General features: G+C 46.2%; 1 protein-coding gene across 1 annotated transcript in view; it reads left to right on the forward strand.

Annotated features, from left to right (window-relative positions):
- Spon1 (spondin 1) overlaps positions 1–22,354 on the forward strand; it is a 332,365-nt gene that overhangs the window by 192,309 nt on the left and 117,702 nt on the right. Inside the window, exon 6 of the mRNA XM_008853516.3 lies at positions 10,092–10,240. Coding sequence (XP_008851738.1) covers positions 10,092–10,240 — 149 coding nt within the window. The remainder of the gene's footprint in view (positions 1–10,091; positions 10,241–22,354) is intronic.

The following is a 22,354-nucleotide window of genomic DNA, read 5'->3' on the forward strand; positions in this document are numbered from 1 at the left end:
CAGTGTTTGTGACATCCTAGAGTCAATCCTCAGTACCACCACCACCAAAAAAATGGATTTATTCATTCCTCTACTTTGTATTGCCTTCAAGAAAAAAGTTAAAATTGCTGTTATAACACTCTACATATCTTTTCATGCTCTGCTCGGCTTCCCAGTCTCACCACAGATCATGTTTTCTTTATGAACACACACATGCACACTGCCATGACCAACTCATAGTTTACCATGTGCCTGCTGGTCTGCCTTTGCACTAAATGTTCTGTCTGTGGACTGGAGGACAGTCTGCCCAACTCCCACCTGCCTCACTAACCCCTGTCCTCCTGACTTCAGTTCCCCCACCATCTTCTCCTTCCCTGGCAGCATCTGGACTGATCAGCTGCTTGTTGATGTGTCCCTGTTGTGTCTTCATCGAGGTTCTATCACACATACTTTGCTGTCATTGTCTGCTTAGGACCTATCTTTCCCACCCTTCACTCCATCCCCAGACTGAACATCTCTTCAAAGACAGGTACCAAGTCTGACTCATCTTAGAGTTGTTGTGGCCTGGCACAGGTCTTAGCAAATGTTTTTATATAAAAGGCCAGATGGTAAATATTTTAGGGTTTGCAAGACAAACTACTCAACTTTGCCGTTGTAACATGAAAGCAATACATAGGTGATACATAAAATATAAAACATTATTAGAGTGCAAACAGGCAGCTCCAGCTTGATGGTCCCTGACTTAACGTGTAGTATGAGCCAAGTATGGCCTCAGAAGAGATGGGAAAGAATCTAATCAGTTTCTGAGTGTAAGGTTTTCCCAAGAATAAAAAGGGCTTTTCTTGAGTCCTTAAGGAAGGGTAAAAATGATGGCTGAGCGGAGAAAACTGGGGAGTTTCTGGCCCAGTTGACAGACCTTCTCATGGAGGTTTTCGCCATGCTGGGACAGGATCCCAAAGACCAATGACTTGGTCAGAGTGAGCCCCTAACGCAGCCAAGAGCAGAAAGAGCCAGAGGCAAGTATAAGCTGTGTCCGGGGCAGCACCCAGGGGCAGACTCACAGAAGCCAAGTTCTACAGCCAAGCCCAAAGCTTTGGAAACTAGACAGACCTGGGCCTGGGCCTAAGGTGAGAGTAACAAGGCCAAACGGGAAGTGAGGTTCAAGACAATGTTTATGAACAGAACTGACAGGTCCTCAAAATTTTCCTGTTAGGAACCAGCCACATGGTACATGGATGAATCTACAGATGGCTCGATCTTGGCCTTCAGGAGATGTAAGTTACATGGTCACCTACTAAGAGGTAAAGTTCTATTCTACCAGGAGAAAGAGATCAGAGGAGCTCTGTGTGGTATGGCTACTAAGCAAATTCCATAGAGTTCCAGCACAAAGGCATGCTCAGAGTACTGTGGGCAAGGCTGAGTTTGGACAATAGCGGTTGAGTTGAATCAATCCAGTCACTAAGGGCTAGAACACTCTCCTATGAAGCACTACAAATGGACATCAAGGAAATGAATGAGAGGCTTTTACAGTGCTAAATTTGGCAGGGGACCACAGTGGCTGGCCAGGAAATCTGGGCAGTCACTGAACACCTGCTCTATTAGTCAGTGTTAGAAGCAGGAAGACATATGTGCATGTACACAAAGAGATTTATTATAAGGAATTGACCCATCCAAATATAAGGACTGTAGTAGAGTCAGAAGCTACACAGCTTGTAGCTAGCAAGCTGAAAACAAAGGCAAGACGATGATGCGGTTCCTGTCCCAATCTGAAGGCCTGAGAACCTTCTGGTTGTAGAGTTCCAGCATGTAAGCCACCTGTTGGCTCAAGACCCAGGAAGACCAGTGAGTCTAAAGGCAAGGGGGAGACCAAATCCCAGCTTGGAAACGGTTGGGCAGCAGGAACTCCTTACTCACTCAAGAGTCTGTCATTGTGTTCTAAATAGTCTTCAACTGACTAGTTGGGGCCCACCCTCTGCAGAGAGAGCAATCTGTTTTGCTTTACCAATTAAAATGATAGTCTCATTTAGATACCTTCAGAGTCATATCCACAAGAATGCTTGCGCAAATATCTGGCCTCCTCACAACCCAGTCAAGCTGACACATCAAATTAACCATCACACTGGCCATGTGCCAAACACCTCAGAGAATCCACCAGCCGTGCAGCATGCTCCACTACCACCAGACAAAATGCAGACATGGTTCTCCTGTAGTGAGTGCTGGCCTCTTAGACATCTCTGTAAACACTGGTAATTAAGTCCCGGAGATGGCGGCAGGACAGACATCACTGGACATATATTCAAGCCATCATCCTAGATGAATGCACTTGATTGACCATTAGCATCTCAAGTTCACCAGTGTTTCTCAGTTTCTTTTGTGCCCCTGTCCCATGGAAACATCATCCAAGCTGCTGGGAATGAATGTTTAGGGCAGTGTTATGTGGCCTTCCCTGCTACTTACAGGATATGGGTGAGGAGTTACTTACAGGGGCATGGGTACCTCAAAGGCAGCCACATCACTGAAAAGCCCACCCCCAGTGTGGGTGATGACGCACAAAATTTGCATCCTCAGAGCTCCTGCCTGACTTGTAGGCAGTTCTGCAGGTCAGAGAGTCTCTATACCCAGCAACAGTTGGTACTCTATAACCTTGGGGATTGCACCTCTGGAATCTTGTTTCAGGAGCTTCCAGAGACTTGTGAGGTTTGTTTATTTCCTGAATCTTTTAAGTTTCATTTGAACCCTGAGTCTCTGATCTTCCTTCCTCCCTCAAGGCAGGAATTCTTTGATTCCAGATAGGTGTAGGCCACCTGAACTGCTGGAACCAGGGAGGGAAATGCCAGACCAAGGAGCGATGCTCTTTCCAGAAGTGAAGGGGTTAGTGATGATCTTTGCATCTCTGCCTTCTGTGACTGAGGCCCTGATGATGATGGAGGACCACAGAGGTAGCTCCCCTGATTATTCTTTTAGGGAGTCCCCAAGCACTAGTCTCACCCCTTTCTCTCCAAACTGCCCAATACTGAGGTCTTCCTTCTGTCTCCTTCTTTATTTCTTAGGGCTTATTTCCACCCAGCTAACTGGGATCTATTTGACCACCTCATTCTGCTAGTCCCAGACCACTGGGTTCCCTCTAGATGACTCTAGATTCAGATTTTTTTTCAGATTCAGGTCCTTAAAGCTGACATTCTTGTCTTCTATACCTCCTGATTCCAACTCTGATGGCCACTCAGTCACCCAGTCACACTCCTCCTGGTTAATCGTGCCTTCCAGAAACTGATCTGGGTTTGTCCTGCCCTGTCTAAATTTTACTAGCTATTTTAGTTAATGGGTTTCAGCCTCAGAACATCATTAAGTGGGTCATGTCATCCTCTCTACAGGTGAGGAAGCTAAAGCTATAAATGATTAACTTGTTCCATTTAGGAAGTTACAAAATCAAACTAAAATATACATTGAGTCACCAAATTGTTTCCCAGTGTGTGTGTGTGTGTGTGTGTGTGTGTGTGTGTGTGTGTGTGGTGTGTGTGTGTGTGTGTGTGTGTGTGTCTGTGGTACTGGGGGTTGAACTTGGGGCCTCTCACATGCTACTCAGGCAAGTACTTTACAACTCAGTTACATCCCCAGTCCCTGATCTTCCAACTTACTGGCTCATATTCCAACCCCGTCTACATTTCCTCCGCCACTGCCCTAAGTCAAACCCTATGAATTCAGTCAGGGAATGTTGAAGGACCTTTTGATTGGTCTCTTCACCTCTGTCCCCCGTCCCTTCCTGCCACTGGGTATGTACTACCAGATATAATACAAAGTGATGGAGAAGAGGCAGCCCCTGACCAGGCTGACCTGGCTTTGAATCCTGGTGTCTTCACTCATGTTGGCTAACCTCCCTAAGTCCAGATTTCCTCATATGAAATAAAAATTAGGATAGCATTTTCTATTAGTTAACTTTTCTTTTCACTGTGACAAAATATTTGACAGAAGCAACCCAAGAGAGAATAATGTCATCTGGCTTGTGCTGTCAGAGGGAACTGTCCCTCATAGTAACGAAGGTGAGGCAACGCAGACAGATCTATCCATAGTAGCAAGAGCTTCTTGGTCTGCCAGAGATGGGACCAGAAGTCAGTCTAGGCTGCATCCTCAAAGGCCCGCCCCCAGTGACCACTTCTGCCAGCCAGATTTCACCTCTTAAAGGATTCATAACCTTTCGAACAGCACCACCAGCTGGGGACCAGGTGTTCAAACACAGAGCCTCACGTTATCACCATAACACATCTATCTCAAAAGAGCTTTCTTTTTGAGTAACCAGTGAGATGAGACGGTATAGTTTCAGTCTGTGGCACAGTGGCCAGAACCCAGAAAAGCTTCAGTAAATGTTAACTATCATTCTTCTCAGAAAGAGTGTTCCATTGTTTTCCTCTTTCCGTGTGTCAGTGACCACGTGGCCACTTGGTCCACTCGGCATCTGGTTCTGACTTTCTGTCCTGTCTACTCTCTTGGTCTTCAAACTCTCCAGTTCACTCAATAATCCATACCATTTCCTGTCCTCTCAGTGGGATGTAGAGGGAAAGCAAGTGTTTTGGGGTCAAGTGGATTTGGGTTTGAAGCCTAACTTTGCCCATCCCTAGGTCTGTGAACTGGGCAGGCTTTTTGAACTCCATGGGTCTCTTTTCTCATCCAGAACACATAGATGTGTTGTAGTGGAACATCATCCTAGCGGGTGTTCGATTTCTTATTTGTGTTGTTAATAGAACCTGGTTCCAACTTCCCAAGTCTGCCAGTCTTCTCACCGAGACTCTATTCTCCCATTTTTCGTCATCTCTGGAAGTCCTCCTTCCAGTGGGAAAACTTCATTCCATATACTTCTCTCACTTTTTCTTTTTAACTTTCTGAGACAAGGTCTCCCTGTAGTCCCAACTGGCCTGTACTCACCATGTAAACCAGGCTTGCCTCCACCTCAGAGAGATCTACCTTCCTCTGCCTCCCAAATGCTGGGATTAAAGTCAGGCCACCACACCTGACTGTTTTATAAAGTTCTTTAGGGACTAGAGAAATGGTTCAGCAGTTAAGAGCACTGGTTGTTCTTGCAGAGGACCCAAGTCTGATTCCCAGCATCCACATGATGGCTAATGAACATCCATAACTCCAGTTCCAGGGGAATCCAATACCCTCTTCTGACCTCCTTGGGCACTGGATGATACAGGTGCACTTACATACATGCAGGCAATACACTCATACATAAAGTAAGATTAATAAATGAAACATTTAAAATTTCTTTACAGCTTTCACAGTTCGTTCCACAGCCAGCCGAATTGATGTGCACTGCTCCAGGAGATTACCCAGGCTAGTAACTCTTAGTCCTATTTTTATGTATGTATTTATTTATATATTTTTGTTTTGGATTTTTGAGACAAGGTCTTCCTGCAGCCCCAGCTAGGCCAGAACTCTATGTAGACAAGGCTGACGTCAATCTCACAGACATCTGTCTGCCTCTGCCTCCTAAGTGCTGGGATTAAAGGCGTGTGACACCACACCCAGATTTATTCCTATTTTTAGTGCGAGAAGAACCTGGGAATTTAGCACAGTTATAAAGTACTTGCCTAGCACTCGTGGAGCACATGAGGACTTTGGTCCCACAAAAAACAAGAAAATCAATAATTATGAGGAAAGCTGAGGTTGTAAGAAATTGAATGAATGGCTTATAGTCACAGCTCTGGTTTGGGGTCACTGTGTCCCCTTCTGTACCAGTTTGCACTGAACAGCTGCTGCTTATCTACCTTCGGTGCCCATTCTGACACTGGCGATTGTCCATCCATTGGTGCTTACTTTCTTGTCCCCACAGGGAGGAGGCAGTCCAGTACCTTGTACAGATGTGTTATGGGGCTGTTGGCATTAACTGTGTTGACATTTGAATGCATGTGCCATATTGAAAAGTCATTCTAGGAAACTAACAATTGCACTAGTTGGAAGGTTAGACAGGTATGCTGACATTTTATTCAGAAGAGTAAGAAGCAGGAATACAAATCCCACTCCAGAAGGATCCGCTTATCTGGAGAGGAGCATCTGGACTTTGATTCGTTGGATTTGGAGAATTTGGAGTTGGCCCCTTCATCCCATGTGTTCTGTGTTCTTGTATAATAACCCCGATGAGCTTTAGTTGGTCTGCTCATCCATCTGTTTCCCCACCCCAGACTGTGAGTCCCTCAGGACAAGTGCCATGTCCTATTCCTGTTGGAATCCACAGCCTGAGCTAATGGAGTTTGAATGGATGAAACAGAAAATCCCATCTGGACTGTCTTCTTATCCCATGTAATCATGATCATGCAAGTGCCATGTCCTATTCCTGTTGGTATCCACAGCCTGCCACTGTGTTTAGCACTTAGCTAATGGAGTTTGAATGGATAAAACAGAAAATCCCATCTGGACTGTCTTCTTATCCCATGTAATCATGATCATCCCAGTTCCCTTTCTATCAAACTCCACAGTGTGCGCTTATTTCTTCCACTGAACGGAGGGCAGGCTTTATGTCTTACTCATTTTCAAAGCCTCTCCAACAACCACAAAAGAAAGAAACCTTGTTTACTCCTGTCCTGTGCTAGGAGTGATTCTACATATATCATCTTATAGTAATTTAACTCTCTTAATAAGTCAGGAAGGTGGGCATCCTCCTCTCTGAACTATGGAAGAGAGAGCAACTGGTAAATAAAGCAACTGAATTTGGCAGTTTACACACCTAAGAAGCAGCAGTGCTGGGCTTGGAATCTCATCCATTGGCTTAAGACCAATGCTTTTCTTTCTTCCTATTAACTCTTTCCTTCTGAACAGCATGCAACATGGTGCAGTCCTTTAGCTTAATAGGTGTCAGGATCCCTGCTGAGCTGAACTTGAATTTTCTCATGTTGAATCAAACCTGTGCAGGTGTGCCCCTGATGCTTCAGGCATACAAACTGCCATCTTCCGGTTTGATGGTCTGGATGAAATGCTCCTGGAGAGATGAGCTGAGCCCTCATGTCAGACACAGAGCTGAAGACAGATTCCCTCAGAAAGTCTACAGTCTAGTGGCCTGTAATAATAGTACATCTGGTCTGTACCATGAGGACACAGGGCACAAAGCTTAAGTCAGCACGGAGCGGTCTTGGGCAGTTTCTGAATCACTGTTCTGGTTTCCTTTCTATTGTGTGACAAACATCATGACCTAAAGCAAGTTAGGGGAGGAAAGGACTGGTTTGGTTTTATACTTCCAGATCACAGTCCATCATTGAGGGAAGTCAGGACAGAAACACAGGTAAGAGCTTTAAGCAGAAAACATGGAGGAATGCTGCTTGCTGGCTCCATGGTCTGCTTAGCCACCCAGGCTTACTTGGCTTTCTTATACAGCCCAGGACCACTTGCCCAAGGAATGGTGCTGCCCATAGTGGGCTTGGACCTCCTACATCAATTTAGCCCACACTAGGTCATAGGCTAGGAAACCAAAATTCAGTTAATAGTCAAGATAATCCCCTTTACAGACAAATCTAATCTGGGAAGTCCTTCAGTGGACTATATGACAGTTAAGTATAACCAAGAAGATCATGAAGGAGGAATAACAGTTGCCCGAGCCACGCAAGAAGGCACAGATGAAATAACAATGCTCCTTAGATACAGAGCTGCAGGTAGGACCAGCCTGAATATAGGGGGCATTTCAGTGGAATAACACTGGGGAGCAAAGGATGCTGAGGTTGGTCTCCCTGGGTTTGCCTCATGAACTGAAGGTCACAACAGGTTACCAGATCATGCCCTTCACAAGCATTCTCTTGGCTTAGATGACAGCTAAGACATTCCCCCTGGCCAGGAAATGAGTTAGAGAAATAGTTAGCAACATCTCCATCTATTTTCTCTTGGGATATGAAGGATAAACATGGAGGGTACATTGCTCTGATGTGGAAGAAATAATGAACAGACAGTTGGGTAGACTCGTCCACAGAGTGATGTCATCTGCCTGGGGCTGGGTGGAGTTGCCCTCAGCAGGCCAGGGGAGTGCAGCCTGGCTTTACGCACGTGTTTTTGATGTGCACCCTGAGGTAGAAAGCCTTGGGATAGCAATGGTTGCTGTGTGAACAGGCCCAGGCCCTGTTCAGAATCCTTGTCATAGATAGTGGGATGGAGTGAAGTGCTCTGCCGACACTAGGCCGTAGGATAGGAAACCAAAAAAAGCTGTTTGTGTTTATCATTTTCAAATTTTTGCCTTTGCTTCGTCTGAAAGTGTTCTTAAGCTTGAGACTTTATAAAACCAGCCAGAGTGGCTGAGAATTGAGTTAATCCCATGAACTGTATGTAATTTAGTGAATAATAAATACAGATGCATCTGTATTCTTTGCATCTGAAAACAAGCCCAGCGTGGTGCCAATGAAGACTAGCAGTTCCCTGTGCCCCCCTTTCCTCAGGCATTTTGATAAAACCCTCAAGCCATGTTCTGTCTTGGTCCTGAGTCTTGCTGTCCTCAATCCCTCCCATTGTACATGAACTCCCTCCTGGATCCCACCACTGTCGCCATGCCCCATGATCCCCACCAAGCCACTATAAACGAGTCACCTCCACGTATGCAGGTTGTCTGTCCCATCCTCTGACTGTGGCTAGCCTGCTCATTTCTCATGTTGGAGTGTACATAAAAATCTGCTGAAATCAGGCATGCTTAGTCCTGATAGTTGCCTAAAATGGCTTTACACACACACACACACACCATGCACACACACACACCATGCACACATACACACACACACACCGCACACACACACACCACACACACACACACCACACACACACACAGAACAAGTCACCTCCACGTATGCAGGTTGTCTGTCCCATCCTCTGTGGCTAGCCTGCTCATTTCTCATGTTGTAGTGTGCATAAAAATCTGCTGAAATCAGGCATGCTTAGTCCTGATAGTTGCCTAAAATGGCTTTACACACACACACACACACACCATGCACACACACACACACCACACACACACACCACACACACACACACACCATGCACACACACACACACCGCACACACACACACCACACACACACACACCGCACACACACACACCACACACACACACACCACACACACACACCGCACACACACACACACCACACACACACACCGTACACACACACATACACCGCACACCGCACACACACCGCACACACACACACTCCCCGCACACACACACACCCCGCACACACACACCACACACACACACACACTGCACACACACACACACACCCCACACACACACACCCCGCACACACACACACACCACACACACACACCGCACACACACACCGCACACCACACACACACACCACGCACACACACACACCGCACACACACACACACACACCGCACACACACACACCCCGCACACACACACACCACACACACACACACCACGCACACACACACACACCACACACACATACACACACACCATGCACACACACACACACACACACCACGCACTTTGCTCACCTCCCTGCTCTCCACTCCAGTTCTGCTCCCTCTGATGCAATCTTCACACTGCTGCCTGGGCAATTTATCTGAAATTCGAATGCAAGCACGCCATGCCTCTGCTCAGAACCCGTCAGTGGTTTCCAGACCTTTTCGGATGTCATCCAAACTCCTGAACATTTAGAGCAAGGCTGCTTGTGAGCAGGCTCCTTCCACCTCCCCAGCATTGTCTCCTGACTCTCCCTTGACAGTTGGTGACACAGAGCTGCTGAATTGCTGATGACTCTCCAAGCAGAGTTAATTTAGCGCCTGACAGAAATAGCCTCTCCTCTCTGTTCGGCCTTACAAATCTGACCAGCATTTCTAATTCTCTCAACTGCCCTCTTCTTGGAAAACCCCTTAGACAGAAGGTGACCCTAGGCCACCTCCATGTCTCCTTGAGGCATCTGCTGTTCACCTGTCTACAAGTTCCCCAGACTTATTGTGAATAGAGCCTCTAATCACTGAGTGCTCTTGGGCCTCAGACAGGGCAGGTGACTAATCAGTCCTGACTCAGTCTTTGACCAGTTACTCCTCCTCCCCATCACTTAAGAGGCTCACTTTTTAGCCCTAATCACACTAAAATCTACAACTCAATTGATTTCCAGGTCGAGCTAATCACTGGTCTGCCATCATCGGTGGATCCCACTCCAAGAACTACGTGCTGTGGGAGTACGGAGGATATGCCAGCGAAGGCGTCAAGCAAGTTGCAGAATTGGGCTCACCAGTGAAAATGGAGGAAGAAATTCGACAACAGGTAAGAACAGACTCACAGGTGATCCAAAAGCTAGAAACGAGGCCAGAGCATCCCTTGGGTTTCTTCTGCAGGGCTTTGTTCCATATCCTGGAGGAGAGTCTATTTGCTGAGTTGTGGATTCTGTCTCCGAATTTCCCTGCCTGAATTCCCACGTCCTCTGGCCTCTCTATCCTAAATACTGCTGCTGCTGCTGCCGCTGCTGCCGTGGTTCCCTTGTTGGAATGACATGTCTCTGGTTTCCTGAGGATGAAAAGAATGATTTATGGTTACCATAATATGGTCCTTGGGGGTGGGGGATGCTACTCACCCTGTCTAAACAAATTACGGCTTCCAAATGTAGACATTTGTGTGTTGACACATGGTTTTCTTCAACTATGTCTTGAAGTGTCTGATAAATTCTCCAGTCATTTGTCATAACTGTCCTGTACTGTGGCCTCCTCCTTATCATGTCACAGGAGCCCAGGAGGCTTCCTGCTGTCCATGAGAAGGGCAGAAAGAAAGACCCATTACCCTTGTCAGTTTGCTTGCCTCACAATGGGCCATCCCTCATCCAAAGCCTGATCCAGTTACCATCAAAGAGAGGCTAAGGAGAGGGTCTCGGGAGAAGAATAACCGTTTTTCAGCAGTGGTTTGCTATGGAGAAGCGGCAGTCTGACGTCAGCTGTCATGCCCACTGAAGGAAGACCCCCTGGTCTGACTCCGCTTTGGGCAGTTGTGTCTCACTGATCCCAGATGTTCTAAAGCAAGGAAAGAGCAAACTGTGCTTTGGAGATGGGTCACTTCACAACACAGGTCACTGAGAGACCAGTATCCTCCTAGTGGTCCTGTCCTGCATCTCCTGAGATGATGTAGGAGGCCCCAGATACATGGTGACTTTGTTGTGTCATAACAAGCCTGTACGCAGAACCCTGAGCAGACAGAGGGGGTGAACACAGCACAGACCCAGTGCTTCTCTGAAGCCTACCATCTGGACACCAAGTTGCCCACAGCCTTGGCGTGAATGCAACCAAAGCCACTCTGACTCCTTTTATAATCCACTGGGGAATCTTGGGCTAGAATGGAATAAAGCTCCAGAATATGTTTTTGTTTCTTATTAATTTGTTTTAAAGTCTTTCCTACTTTTTAAGACAAAAAAAAGTTTAACTTGATGTTTTAAGATTGTGTGGCCTCATCAGTCAGCCTTCTATGTAACTGAAGATGACCTGGAACTCCTGAGCTTTCTGACTCACTTTCTGAGTCCTAGGATTACAGGCATGCACCACCATGACAGGTTTTATAGAGTGCTGTCAATCAAACCCAGGGCTTTATGTATACTAGGTCAGCATGCTACCAACTGAGCCACATGCCCAGCCTACAAAGTCAGTCAGTTTCTCTGACTCTGCCATGCTCACAAGTGACATCATTCTTCTGGTTGTAGCCACATCATGAGCTCCCTCCATGTTGGTGTCAGTCTGTCTGGTTTGGCACTGGGGAGCCTTTGTCTGGAGTCCCAAGGGTCCACTGTTCCTTGTTCCCAGGCATGGGACTGTGATGGTCCAGCACTGAAGGATGGGATGCTGAAAACCATTTGTTATAAAGAAATGCTAAAGTTTACAATTGGATCAGATCAAGATCAAGGGCATCTTCCTAAAATTGCCAGGCTCACTAATTGACTTTCTTGAGAGGTTTCTGGACAGAAGAGACACATTCAGGAATCAAACAAAATTGGGATTTGGGGCTGGAGAGATAGCTCAGCAGATAAAGGCTCTTGCCACACAAGCCTGATGACTTGAGTTCGATTCCCATGGAAAGGTAGAAGGAGAGAACCCACTCCACAAAGTTATCCTCTGACCTCTACATGTGTGCCATGGCATGTATCTACTAACACAAAAACACACAATAGCAATAAATTAATTTTTTTAACTGAGATTGTATTGTCCTGGTGAACATGTCATATGTGTCCTTACAGTGAAAAGGTTGTAAATTTGTGGATGGGACTCCACCCTTAGATTGCCCCACTTCAGAAAATGCTGTGTGCTTCATGACCTTAACCACATGCTTAAGGCTAGCTCCCCTCACATCAAAGCCAGAGAGGCCCATATTATCATCCAAATTCTACAGATAAGGAGACACCATGGTCAGTCTTAGAGAATCCCAGGACTTAAGCCCGTGTCTGTCTGACTCCAAAGCATATACATAAAACTAAGTGTGTAAGTCACAGTGCCCCGGGGCAGACATGGGGCCCCTTGTTCCAAACAACGAAAATGTCCAGATGACAGTGCTGTGAATTTCACAAGCCACCCCCACCTGTGAACCTGCCCCACCCACACCATCACCCTGCTGGGAAATGCTTCTCACCAGCACAGAATGGTGCCCTTCATGCAGCTCCTAGAAGAGCTACTTCAGTTGACTAATTTCAGGGTCCCTTCAATTCCAAAAGATTCATGGCCCTAAATACCCTTCCCCACAAGCATACAACTTATATTTTTCTGTAAGTTAGAGAGGAAACAACATAAAAAGGACCAAGAATGCGGCTCCTCCTAAAATAGAAGAATGTCCTCCGAATAACCAGAGGGCTTGTTTGAAAACTTCTTCAAACTAGCACACTGTTCTCAGCCCCCAATACTTTATGTCCTCTATCAAAGAACCCCATTTTAACCATGGTGAAAATAAAAGGCACACTTTTCCCACAAACGACATTTTGATGCTTTCTCTTATTGTACACTTATACCTCACAGCAAATTTCAAGGGCATTAAAATCCACAATGAGTATTATTGGATATAAATTTTATGCTAATGGATTTCAAACACAAATGAACAAAAATACTAATCCCATTAGTAGTGAGAAATTACAATCATTCTATTGGGTATAAACGTTAATGTTACTGTAACTGGAAGGCCCCAAGAAAATTAATGAAAAATTACCACAGACGTGTTGGCAATACTGACACTAATGGCTAGAGACAGTGGGGGGCAGAATGTGAGCCCCTCCTCTGGGGCTGGGGGGAGAGGCAAATGCTTCCTGGTGACCACTGGGGCCTGGGAACTAAAATCACTGAATTGTCTTTGCTGGCCAAGTCTATTTCTTCTTTTGAGAAGTTCTTCAGATCATTTGTCACATGCGCGCGCACGCGTGCGTGCATGTGTGTACGTGTGTGTGTGTGTGTGTGTGTGTGTGTGTGTGTGTTGTGTACATATATACTTGTGGAGGAGACCAGAGGTCAACCTTGAGTGCACGTCCTTAGGAGCTGACCATTTTGTTTTTCAAGATGGGGACTCTCACTGAGACTGAAGGCTCACCAATTAGGCTAAGCTAGCTGGCCAGTGAGCTCCAGGAATCCTGCTTCTTCCTCCCAACTCCTGGGATTACAAGTATGCCCAGCTTTTTTATATGGCTGCTGGTGCTCAAGCTCAGGTCCTCATGATCAGACAAGGGCTTTATACTGAACCATCTCTCCAGCTCCATTTGCTGATTTTTAAAACTGGATCATTTGGTGGCTTTGTTCAGCTTTTTTGAGTTCCTTAAATATTTAGGATCTTAATCCCGTGAGATGAGTAGTTGGTGATTATTTTCTCCCACTCTGCAGACGGTCTTCTTCTCTGTGGTTTGGTTCCTTGGTGTGCAGCTTTGTTCCTTTGATGTAATCCCACTTGGCTATCCCATTGCCTACACCAACATCTTGACATGACCCCCCTCGGTTTTCTTCTAGAAGTTGCATATTTTCAGGTCTTACATTTGGGTCTTTGGTCTATTTTGAGTTTATTTTTTGTTCAGGAGCAGGATGACAGATAAGAGTTTGAATGGACCCGAAGTCATTATGTTAAGTAAAATAAGCCGGGTGCAGCATGTGGAAGCTTAAGGAAGTGGACCTAAATGTGATGACTGGAGGTTTGAAAGGGCAGAGGGGAATAAAGGAAAGCTGGGTTTGGTGAGCAGATGTATGCGTGTATTCAAATGGAGCGCTGAATGCCATGAATATGTTCAATGTATACATGCTACCCCAAAAATAAAATAATTCTTTAGAAAAGAAGTATGGAGCGGTGGGTGACCTTCCAGGTCACAGATGGAAGCCCAAGGCAGGGGAGGCAGGAGGACATGTGGATCACACCAGGTGGAAGCGGGAACGTGGAGAACGGATGCAAGTTCATTGCCTAGGAAACGCTCCATCCCACTGCAACCACTTGTTCTTCTGCAGACTCACATTTTGACTAGGTGCCTTGCTCTCTGTTGCAGAGCCAGTGTAGCGTCCATTCACCCAGTTGTTTGTGACAGAGAGCTACAGGCCGTCCTTGATGCGCCCCATGCCCCAGCTTCTGCCTACCCATCTAGTTCAGTCAAACAGCATCACCCCCAACCCCACCATCTGAGCAGCCACATATTTTGCATAAATTTCAGCACTAGCCTCCTGGTGACCCCGCCTCCTGGTGGCCCCGCCTCCAAGTTCTTTTCCTATTATCCTTGCTACTCAGAGTCAGCTTTATAAAACACAAGTCGAGCCATGCATGCCATCCCTCCCCTTAAGATGTATCACAGCTCCTCTTGGACCCTATGAGCAAATCCAAACCCCATATCCCAGACCTCCAAGGTCTGGCCCTTTCTTACTTCTTTCTGTACCTCTTCTTTACTTGTGAAGAACCTCTTTCTGTTTCCCAAAGAGCATCTGGCTCTGGCACCTGGGCCTCCTCACCTAGGATCATCTTCTAACTCCCTTCCCCTGGTGACCTGTTCACCCTTCAGGACTCAGCTTTAATGCTCCCCAATTCAGTATGGAAGCCATTTCTCTGCCAGCTGCCCCGCAGCATCCTGTCCTCACCGTCACCCGCAGCATCCCGTCCTCCCTGTCCTCACCATCACCCGCAGCATCCCGTCCTCCCTGTCCTCACCATCACCCGCAGCATCCCGTCCTCCCTGTCCTCACCATCACCCGCAGCATCCTGTCCTCCCTGTCCTCACCATCACCCGCAGCATCCTGTCCTCACCATCACCACATCTACTGTGTTTGTTTGGCGCCTGTCCTTATTCAACTGTAAGGGAAACACAAAAGTTTAAAGAGAGAGAGAGAGAAAGAAACAGCAATAAATAATTATTACATAATTACACCCTTGACTGAGGAGCTCTTAGGTCATGGCTGCTGGTGGGGAGGGGGGCATCACTCTGTCCTCTGGGGGCGACTCTCCTCTGGGCATACCATCCCTGGTAGGTAGTCCACACCCCAGTGGATGGACCCATATGCATATGAGCAGCACCAATTGGACTCGGGTTATTATTTAGAACAAAACAGGGTGAGCTTGAAGTTAGACTGGAGACAGGGTGGGGACAATAAGGGGTGTTTAAGGAAGGCAGTAATGGGTGAATGTGATCAACATATGTTGTATAAGTGTATGAAAGTTTTCAAAGAATAAATAAAAGTATTATTAAAATAATAACAAACTGTGATAAATGAGAAGTCAACAGATGGAGATGACCGTGGTGGATAAAGGAAAGGCCACCCTGAAGAGCACCCATTTATTAGGGCCCAAAAGAAAAGTATGGAAGGAAAAGTCATGTTCTGTAGTGATTACAGCCTGTGCAAAGGTCCTGAGCCAGAAAATAGCTCATTGTTCTGGAAGAACTAAAGAACAGTGTAGCTAAGAGAGGACGTGGGAGGAGGCAGCCCCAAATGAGAATGGAAAGTAGGTAGAGGATCATGTTGCCTCTACTCCAAAGCACTTCACGCTTGGGTGGGACAGGCAGATGCATACATGCATTTCTGGCTCCCTACAAGGAGCATTGTTTCTTTGGGGGCCTCTGCTTGTGTTGGGTAAACAGACCCACATTGTACTGTGGTGGTTTTGCTGGAGACTCTCCGAGTCACCCCAACTTTGACAACTGCTGTCCTCATCTGTCCTTTTCAATACACAGCTCCTGCTGAGTGCACATCTTAGCTCAATGGTGTCTCCGCTGGGAGGAAGTCTGGTCTGCTGTGTCCCCTCTGGAGCTCCTGGTCTGTCCCTGATCTGGACTGGCTCACTGCTGCCTGGTTCTTTCTCTGCCTCCCATAGACCGTGCCCAACTCATCACCACCGGAGTCCTTTTTAGTCCCACTCTGCCTCTTTCCATACTCATCTGTCCTTTGGCAAGAATGCCTTAGGTCTTCAGTAACTTTAAACATGGCCATCTTCTCACTTAGATTATTCTCTGGCCTTGGAGCCTTAGGGAAATCTTTTCTTCTCCCCTGAACTGCTCTTTCCCTGTCATTAGTTTCCTTTTTGTTTGGATGGTCTAGTCATCTTTAGGGTTTGCTTTGTACTGGGGTTGGGGGAAGCTCAAGGAATGGTCCCTTCACAGAGTGATCTTGTTGGTACCCACATTTACCTCATCCTCATCCCTCAGCTCTGGGGTGCCCACTGCACAGCTGCTGTATACCAGGACTCGGCCCCACATATTTGAGAACCCAAGGGTCCGTGTCATGAAGGTGCCCAGCGCAGAGGGGACAGCTTCTTGACTTGTGCCCATGTGCCTGGCGTCCCTTGTTTACAAACAGGGAAGTCCTTCAGGACATCTGATTCTATACAGAGCTGCCATCCCATGCCCCTTCCCACCTTCCCTGCATGCATGGGCTTCCAGGCCTTGGCCTCGGCTCCCAGCCCATGCTCCAGTCCAGGGCCCCAACAGTTCACCTCACTCCAGCCCCTGCCTGCTCTGTTAGACTTTTTTTTCTCATTTTCAGCAGTCAGGCGATTTTCTTAAATCTAGCTGTAGGTTTTTAGAAATGTGTCTTGCTGTATTTTATCCAACAGTTTTGCGTATTCATGGCAGGGGGAAACCCCTTTTGTATCCATTCGCTTCCTATGATTCCAGATGCTTCCAGTGCTTACCAAATGTCAGGATTAATTTGTTGGCAAGCCAGCCATGAATGTCTCTTACAGACTGTGAGCTGTGCCTGTCCACCCACTTCTGAAAGATGTCCTAGAGGAACCCTTTCAGCATCTCTGAGCTAAACCCTTCCCTAGTTTTGTCCCCTTCTTTACATCACTAAAGATAACATATATCTTCTAAACCTTTGAGTTTGTACAATCTTTAATTCTAGACTTTTAATGACTCTTCTCTAACCAAAACCATCACTTGGTGGTACTCTGCACCTCTAATTCTAGCACTCAGGAGGTGGAAGTAGGGAACCACCACCCCACCCCAGCCCCAGCAGCTTCATACAGACCCTGTGAGCAGGGAGTTCAAAGTGCAAAGGGTCATGAATTAAAGGCCAGCCTGGTCTACATAGGAAGTTTCAGGTCAAGCTCAGCCCCATAGCAAGACCTTGTCTCAAAAAACAAATACACATAGAGAAAAGAACAGAGAGAGAGAGAGAGAGATCGAGATCACCCCAGTGATCTGCCATACTTGTAAGACATGGTGGTGTACAATGGTTAAAAGCATTGGCTCTGAATCAAGATTTCCTGAGTTTGAATCCTGGTTCCATAAATAACTTACTGTGTAATTTGTGGCAATTTATTTAACCCTTTCTTGCCTCTGTTTCTTTCATAAGGCAAAGATGCTAGTCAAGGCACCTTGACCAGAGTTGTGAGAACCATGAGCTAGCTGTTAAGTACAGAGTGCAGAGCCTGCCTTGGAGAAAGTGCTCACTAATTAGTGCTGCACCTATGATCACGATGTTTCCATTCTTGGGTCTCTGTCTCCTCATCCGCTCAGTTCATTCACTCGTGACCCCAAACGGTTCCTCCCAACCTCCCCACAGCCAGCTGAGCAGCTCTGGTGACATGCAGGAGAGACAGGTGGATCCTTGGCACTGATACCTCTGCATCGGCATCTTCCTTTAGTCCGATCAGTGCCACCGTCCACCCCCACCACCCCACCCCAGCCCCAGCAGCTTCATACAGACCCTGTGAGCAGGGAGTTCAAAGTGCAAAGGGAATTGGAAGTAAGCCTAAAACTGACCTTTTGGGGTAGAGGTGGGCAGGCAAGAGTTAGACTGAATCCTAAAGCCGTGGGCAAAAGGCAGGAACCCAAGTAGGGATGTCGATTCTGCAGCAGGGAGAGGTTGAAGGAAAAGTAGCACTGTCAGCAGGAACCCAGGATCCTGAGCTTCACCAGTCTGTTGACAAGATGCCGGGGCTGGAGGCTGGTTCAGTGGTTGGAGCCAATGGGCATTTCCAGAATTACTGGCCCAATAATTTAGACAAGTAGAGATTAGAAGCACTGCCAAGATTACTCGTGTACTCTGGAGACTTGCTGTCATGGATTGTTAAGGGCCAAGAAAACAGAATGTAATAGGGCATCTTCTTGACCATAGCTATGCCATGTTAAACTTTAGGCTGACTCTAGTCTCTGAAATTATCAGGCAGTTGGCCCAGGGTATGGGAACATGTGTCAGCTGGACCCTGGTTGTCTTGGGAACAGGCCAGAGTGTTCCAGAGTGCAACTGCTAACTGCAGATTTATGGCTTCTGTAGGTTATGCTTGGCTTGCTTCTGCAAAATAGTAATTGTCACTTAATAGAATAGAAATTGTTAAGGGGACTCTCCACCTGTAAGCTTGGGAACTTCAACTTTTCACCCCTGGTTATGGCTCTTCTATATGAAGGCTCACCCTAGAGATGGCTCAGGGCGGCACACTTGGCTTCCGACACCCTTGTGTAGTAGGCCTGGCCAGTGACGACTTTCATTTGGCAGAACCTTGTCTGAGTGGTCTTCTCTGGTGAAGCACCCCACAACAAGAACAGGCAGATAAACGTGACTTCTTAAGTCTGTCACCTTGAGCAGATCATAAAACAGCAGTGAGCTTTACATTCTTCATTTGAAAAATGGTGGTCGGTGAAAGTACGAACTACACATGTTGGTTAGGAAATAACACGTGAACAGTGCTTGACCTGGCGCGTGAGCACGTTACGTCTCTTATTACTGGGACAAAAAGTTCAACAGGCAGGATATGCAAGTCCCCTTTTGCCTTCAGAGGAGATGATTTGGTTTTATTAGGTAGGAACACAATTAAAACAAATAAACTGTGCTATAAAAAAGTTGTTCCTGAATAGAGACCAGAAAAGGGGGGAGGGGAGGAAAGCAAGCCCCAGAATTTTGAGGAGTGGGAAGAGAGTCCGCTGAGCTGCCATTTGGATTGGAAATCAGGGAGAGAAAGAAAGATCCAGAGACGACTCTGAGTAAACTTGTTTTCTAAAAGAGGAGGCGCCAAAGGAGCGTTTTTAGCAGTACACTTTGGAGAACTGTGCACTCTGATTCCTCCTCTGCTGCCTCTTCGAGACCATTCCGTCAAGATCTATGGTGCTTTGTGTCTTCCTTTCCTTTCTGTTGGTATTAAACAGTGCGGCACAGATCGGGTAAATTGTAAACAATAGAAGTTTATTCTGCCCATGGTTCTAGAGGTTAGGAAGTCTAAGCTCAAGGGCTACATCTGGTAAGGACCCTTATGCTGTGTCATAGCATGTCAGAAGGGCAAGTGAGCTCATAGAGACAGAGAGAGTGAGAGGGAGCAGTTCCTCTGTTCAGACACCCACTTCCAGGATAATGACATTAGCCACTACTGTAGAGCCCTCACCTCTTAAAGTTCTACCTCTCAACATGGTTATAATGACAAATTTCAGCATGAAATTTGGAGCAGTCATTCAAATCATGCAAGCTGGGGTCAAATATCGTGTATGTATAGATGATATAGATAGATATAGATGATATATAGATGATATAGATATAGATATAGCTAGAGATAGAGATAGAGATAGAGAGATAGAGATAGAGATAGAGACAGAGATAGAGATAGAGATGATAGAGATAGAGATAGAGAGGTCTTATATCCCAGGCTGTTCTTGAACTTGCTATGTAATAGAGGATGTTATGAAAATCCCTTCCCAAAGGGAGATTATACCCTTTCTTTATAAAGTCCCAGTGACAAACCAAAGTACAATTCCACAAAAGTTTAGCCTGGGTAGTCAATTAGTTCATTGGGCATAGTAGTCAAGCATGGGTGAAAGGTCTCCCACAGTAGCACTGATGGCCCTAAAGCAGCTGCTCTGGGAAGTCTTCACCCAGCATGAATTGTGGCTTCTCCATCACCACACAGATGGAGCCCCTCTTCATTAACCTCCCCCGGCCTATGTACTCCAGCACCTATCAAGACCTTGAGGTCACATGCATTAGGGCAGAATCACATAGTGGCTTGAATCTCAGGTGAGGATCCAGTGATGCTCCCCACCTCCTCCTTCTATGAAGGAATCTCAACAGACCACACTCCCTATCATGATAGTTTCTTGCAAGCAGGTACAGCTCATCTAATGAAGATGGTGGCTGTATTACTTAGAAGATAAACATCTACAACAGAGAATGACCTTGAACTTCTGCTCTTCCTGCACTCTCCTCCTGAGTGCTGGGGTTTCAGACATGCACCTTCATGCCCACTTTTCAGATTGGGTATATATTAGATTTAAATCAGATGAGAGCTAGTTTGGCTCAAGAGAGAGGAGCAGCAGCAAACTATCCTTCAAGAGAGAGCTTTATTAAGGGAGTCATTAATGCCACAGACAGCATGGCAGGGTTCTGAAGACAGAGAGCCCTCAGTTCCACCAGGCAAAGAAGTTTCCCCTCTTAAAGGTTTCTGGGGAAGAGGAAAGATAAGTGTCACGTAGTTAATAACATGTGTGACAGCCTACATGCTAAGAGTCACTAACACATGACTACAATTTAAGCCATCTCAGACCCCAGGAAGCAGGGACCTGGGCTTGCTTTCCGGCCCTGCCCTTGCTGACAAGAGGGAAGAGTGCTGGGTCCTGCTTGCAGCATTCCCTTTAGGGCCTGAAGGACTTGGACATTCGAACAGTATAATAAACTTTTAAATGCATCACCCTGCTGCAAGAAGCCCCTTGGGGTGCCTAATTTTATTCGATTTGCAACACTACATTATGCATACCTCCAATGTCCACCCCCACTTTGTTCAGGGTGTGTTCAACTCGCTGTACAACTAAGGACGATCTTGAACTGTTGATCCTCCTGCCTCAGCCTCTTACATGTTGGACTTATTACAGGCATGTGGGTCATTTTTCTTTAATTAATTCATTTTTGAAATGTATGAGTGTTTTGCCTGCATGTTAAGTGCACCATGTGCATGCAATGCCCACAAAGGCCAGAAGAGGGCATCAGACCTCCTGGAACTGGAGTTACTAACAGTTGATCGCCACCATGTGGGTGCTGAGAACTGAACTCAGGTGTTCTTAACTGCTGATCCATCTCTCCAGGCCCAATCAGGTCAATTTTAAAAGACCAACAAAGCAATAGCAAAGTAATCAAAGCATAAGAACATGCCTCAAAAAGAAATTACTTGGCTTTTAGATATTTTTAAAAGATGTTCAACTCATTTAAAATTATAGAAATGAGAATTGTTTCCACAGAGCTATAGCTTTTGCTTGGTAGACTTTAATAACCATATGTTGATAGTGGCATAAGGAGACAGATGGTTCTGCATGCCAATCGTGGCAATGCAGGTCAGAATAACTTTGGGAAGGGCACATTCTTCTGACCAGTAGTTTATATTCAGACATTTATGCACACAGATATGTCTGGGCTCTCGGTACTTACTGAATACTCAAACACAAAACGTTTGACAACTTAGATATCCCTTATTAGAGATCCATTTAATAAGAATCTGATATAAACATTTCTAAGACAGATGGCTTAGTTAAAGGAGATTGTGCTGCAGAGAATTCATTGTGTGTTCCAGTTGTGTTGTCTTTTGAAAGACGTGCCCAACATCTCCTGAAGGGTGTATAAGATTATCATTATCGATAGTGTTTGGCTGTAGGGTAGAGCTGAGCCATTGTGGGAAAGGAAAGGGAGGGGTTCCTTCCTCAAAATTCCCTCTCTGCCTTCTAAATGTTGTATCATACTTTTGTGTTGCTGATTCAAAAAGTGATTACTTTATAGTCAAAATAGTTAAGAAATCAACTAACCAACAAGCAAGTACTCAAGCTGAGGAATCTTTAGAAAGACTATGTTAGGCCAGGCGTGGTGGCGCACGCCTTTAATCCCAGCACTCGGGAGGCAGAGGCAGGTGGAGCTCTGTGAGTTCAAGGCCAGCCTGGTCTACATAGTGAGTTCCAGGACAGCTGGGGCTACAGGGAGACCCTGTCTCAAAAAGACA

Source organism: Nannospalax galili, unplaced genomic scaffold, assembly GCF_000622305.1.
Source record: "Nannospalax galili isolate Female #2095 unplaced genomic scaffold, S.galili_v1.0 scaffold44, whole genome shotgun sequence".
In the NCBI taxonomy this organism is placed as follows: Eukaryota; Metazoa; Chordata; class Mammalia; order Rodentia; family Spalacidae; genus Nannospalax; species Nannospalax galili.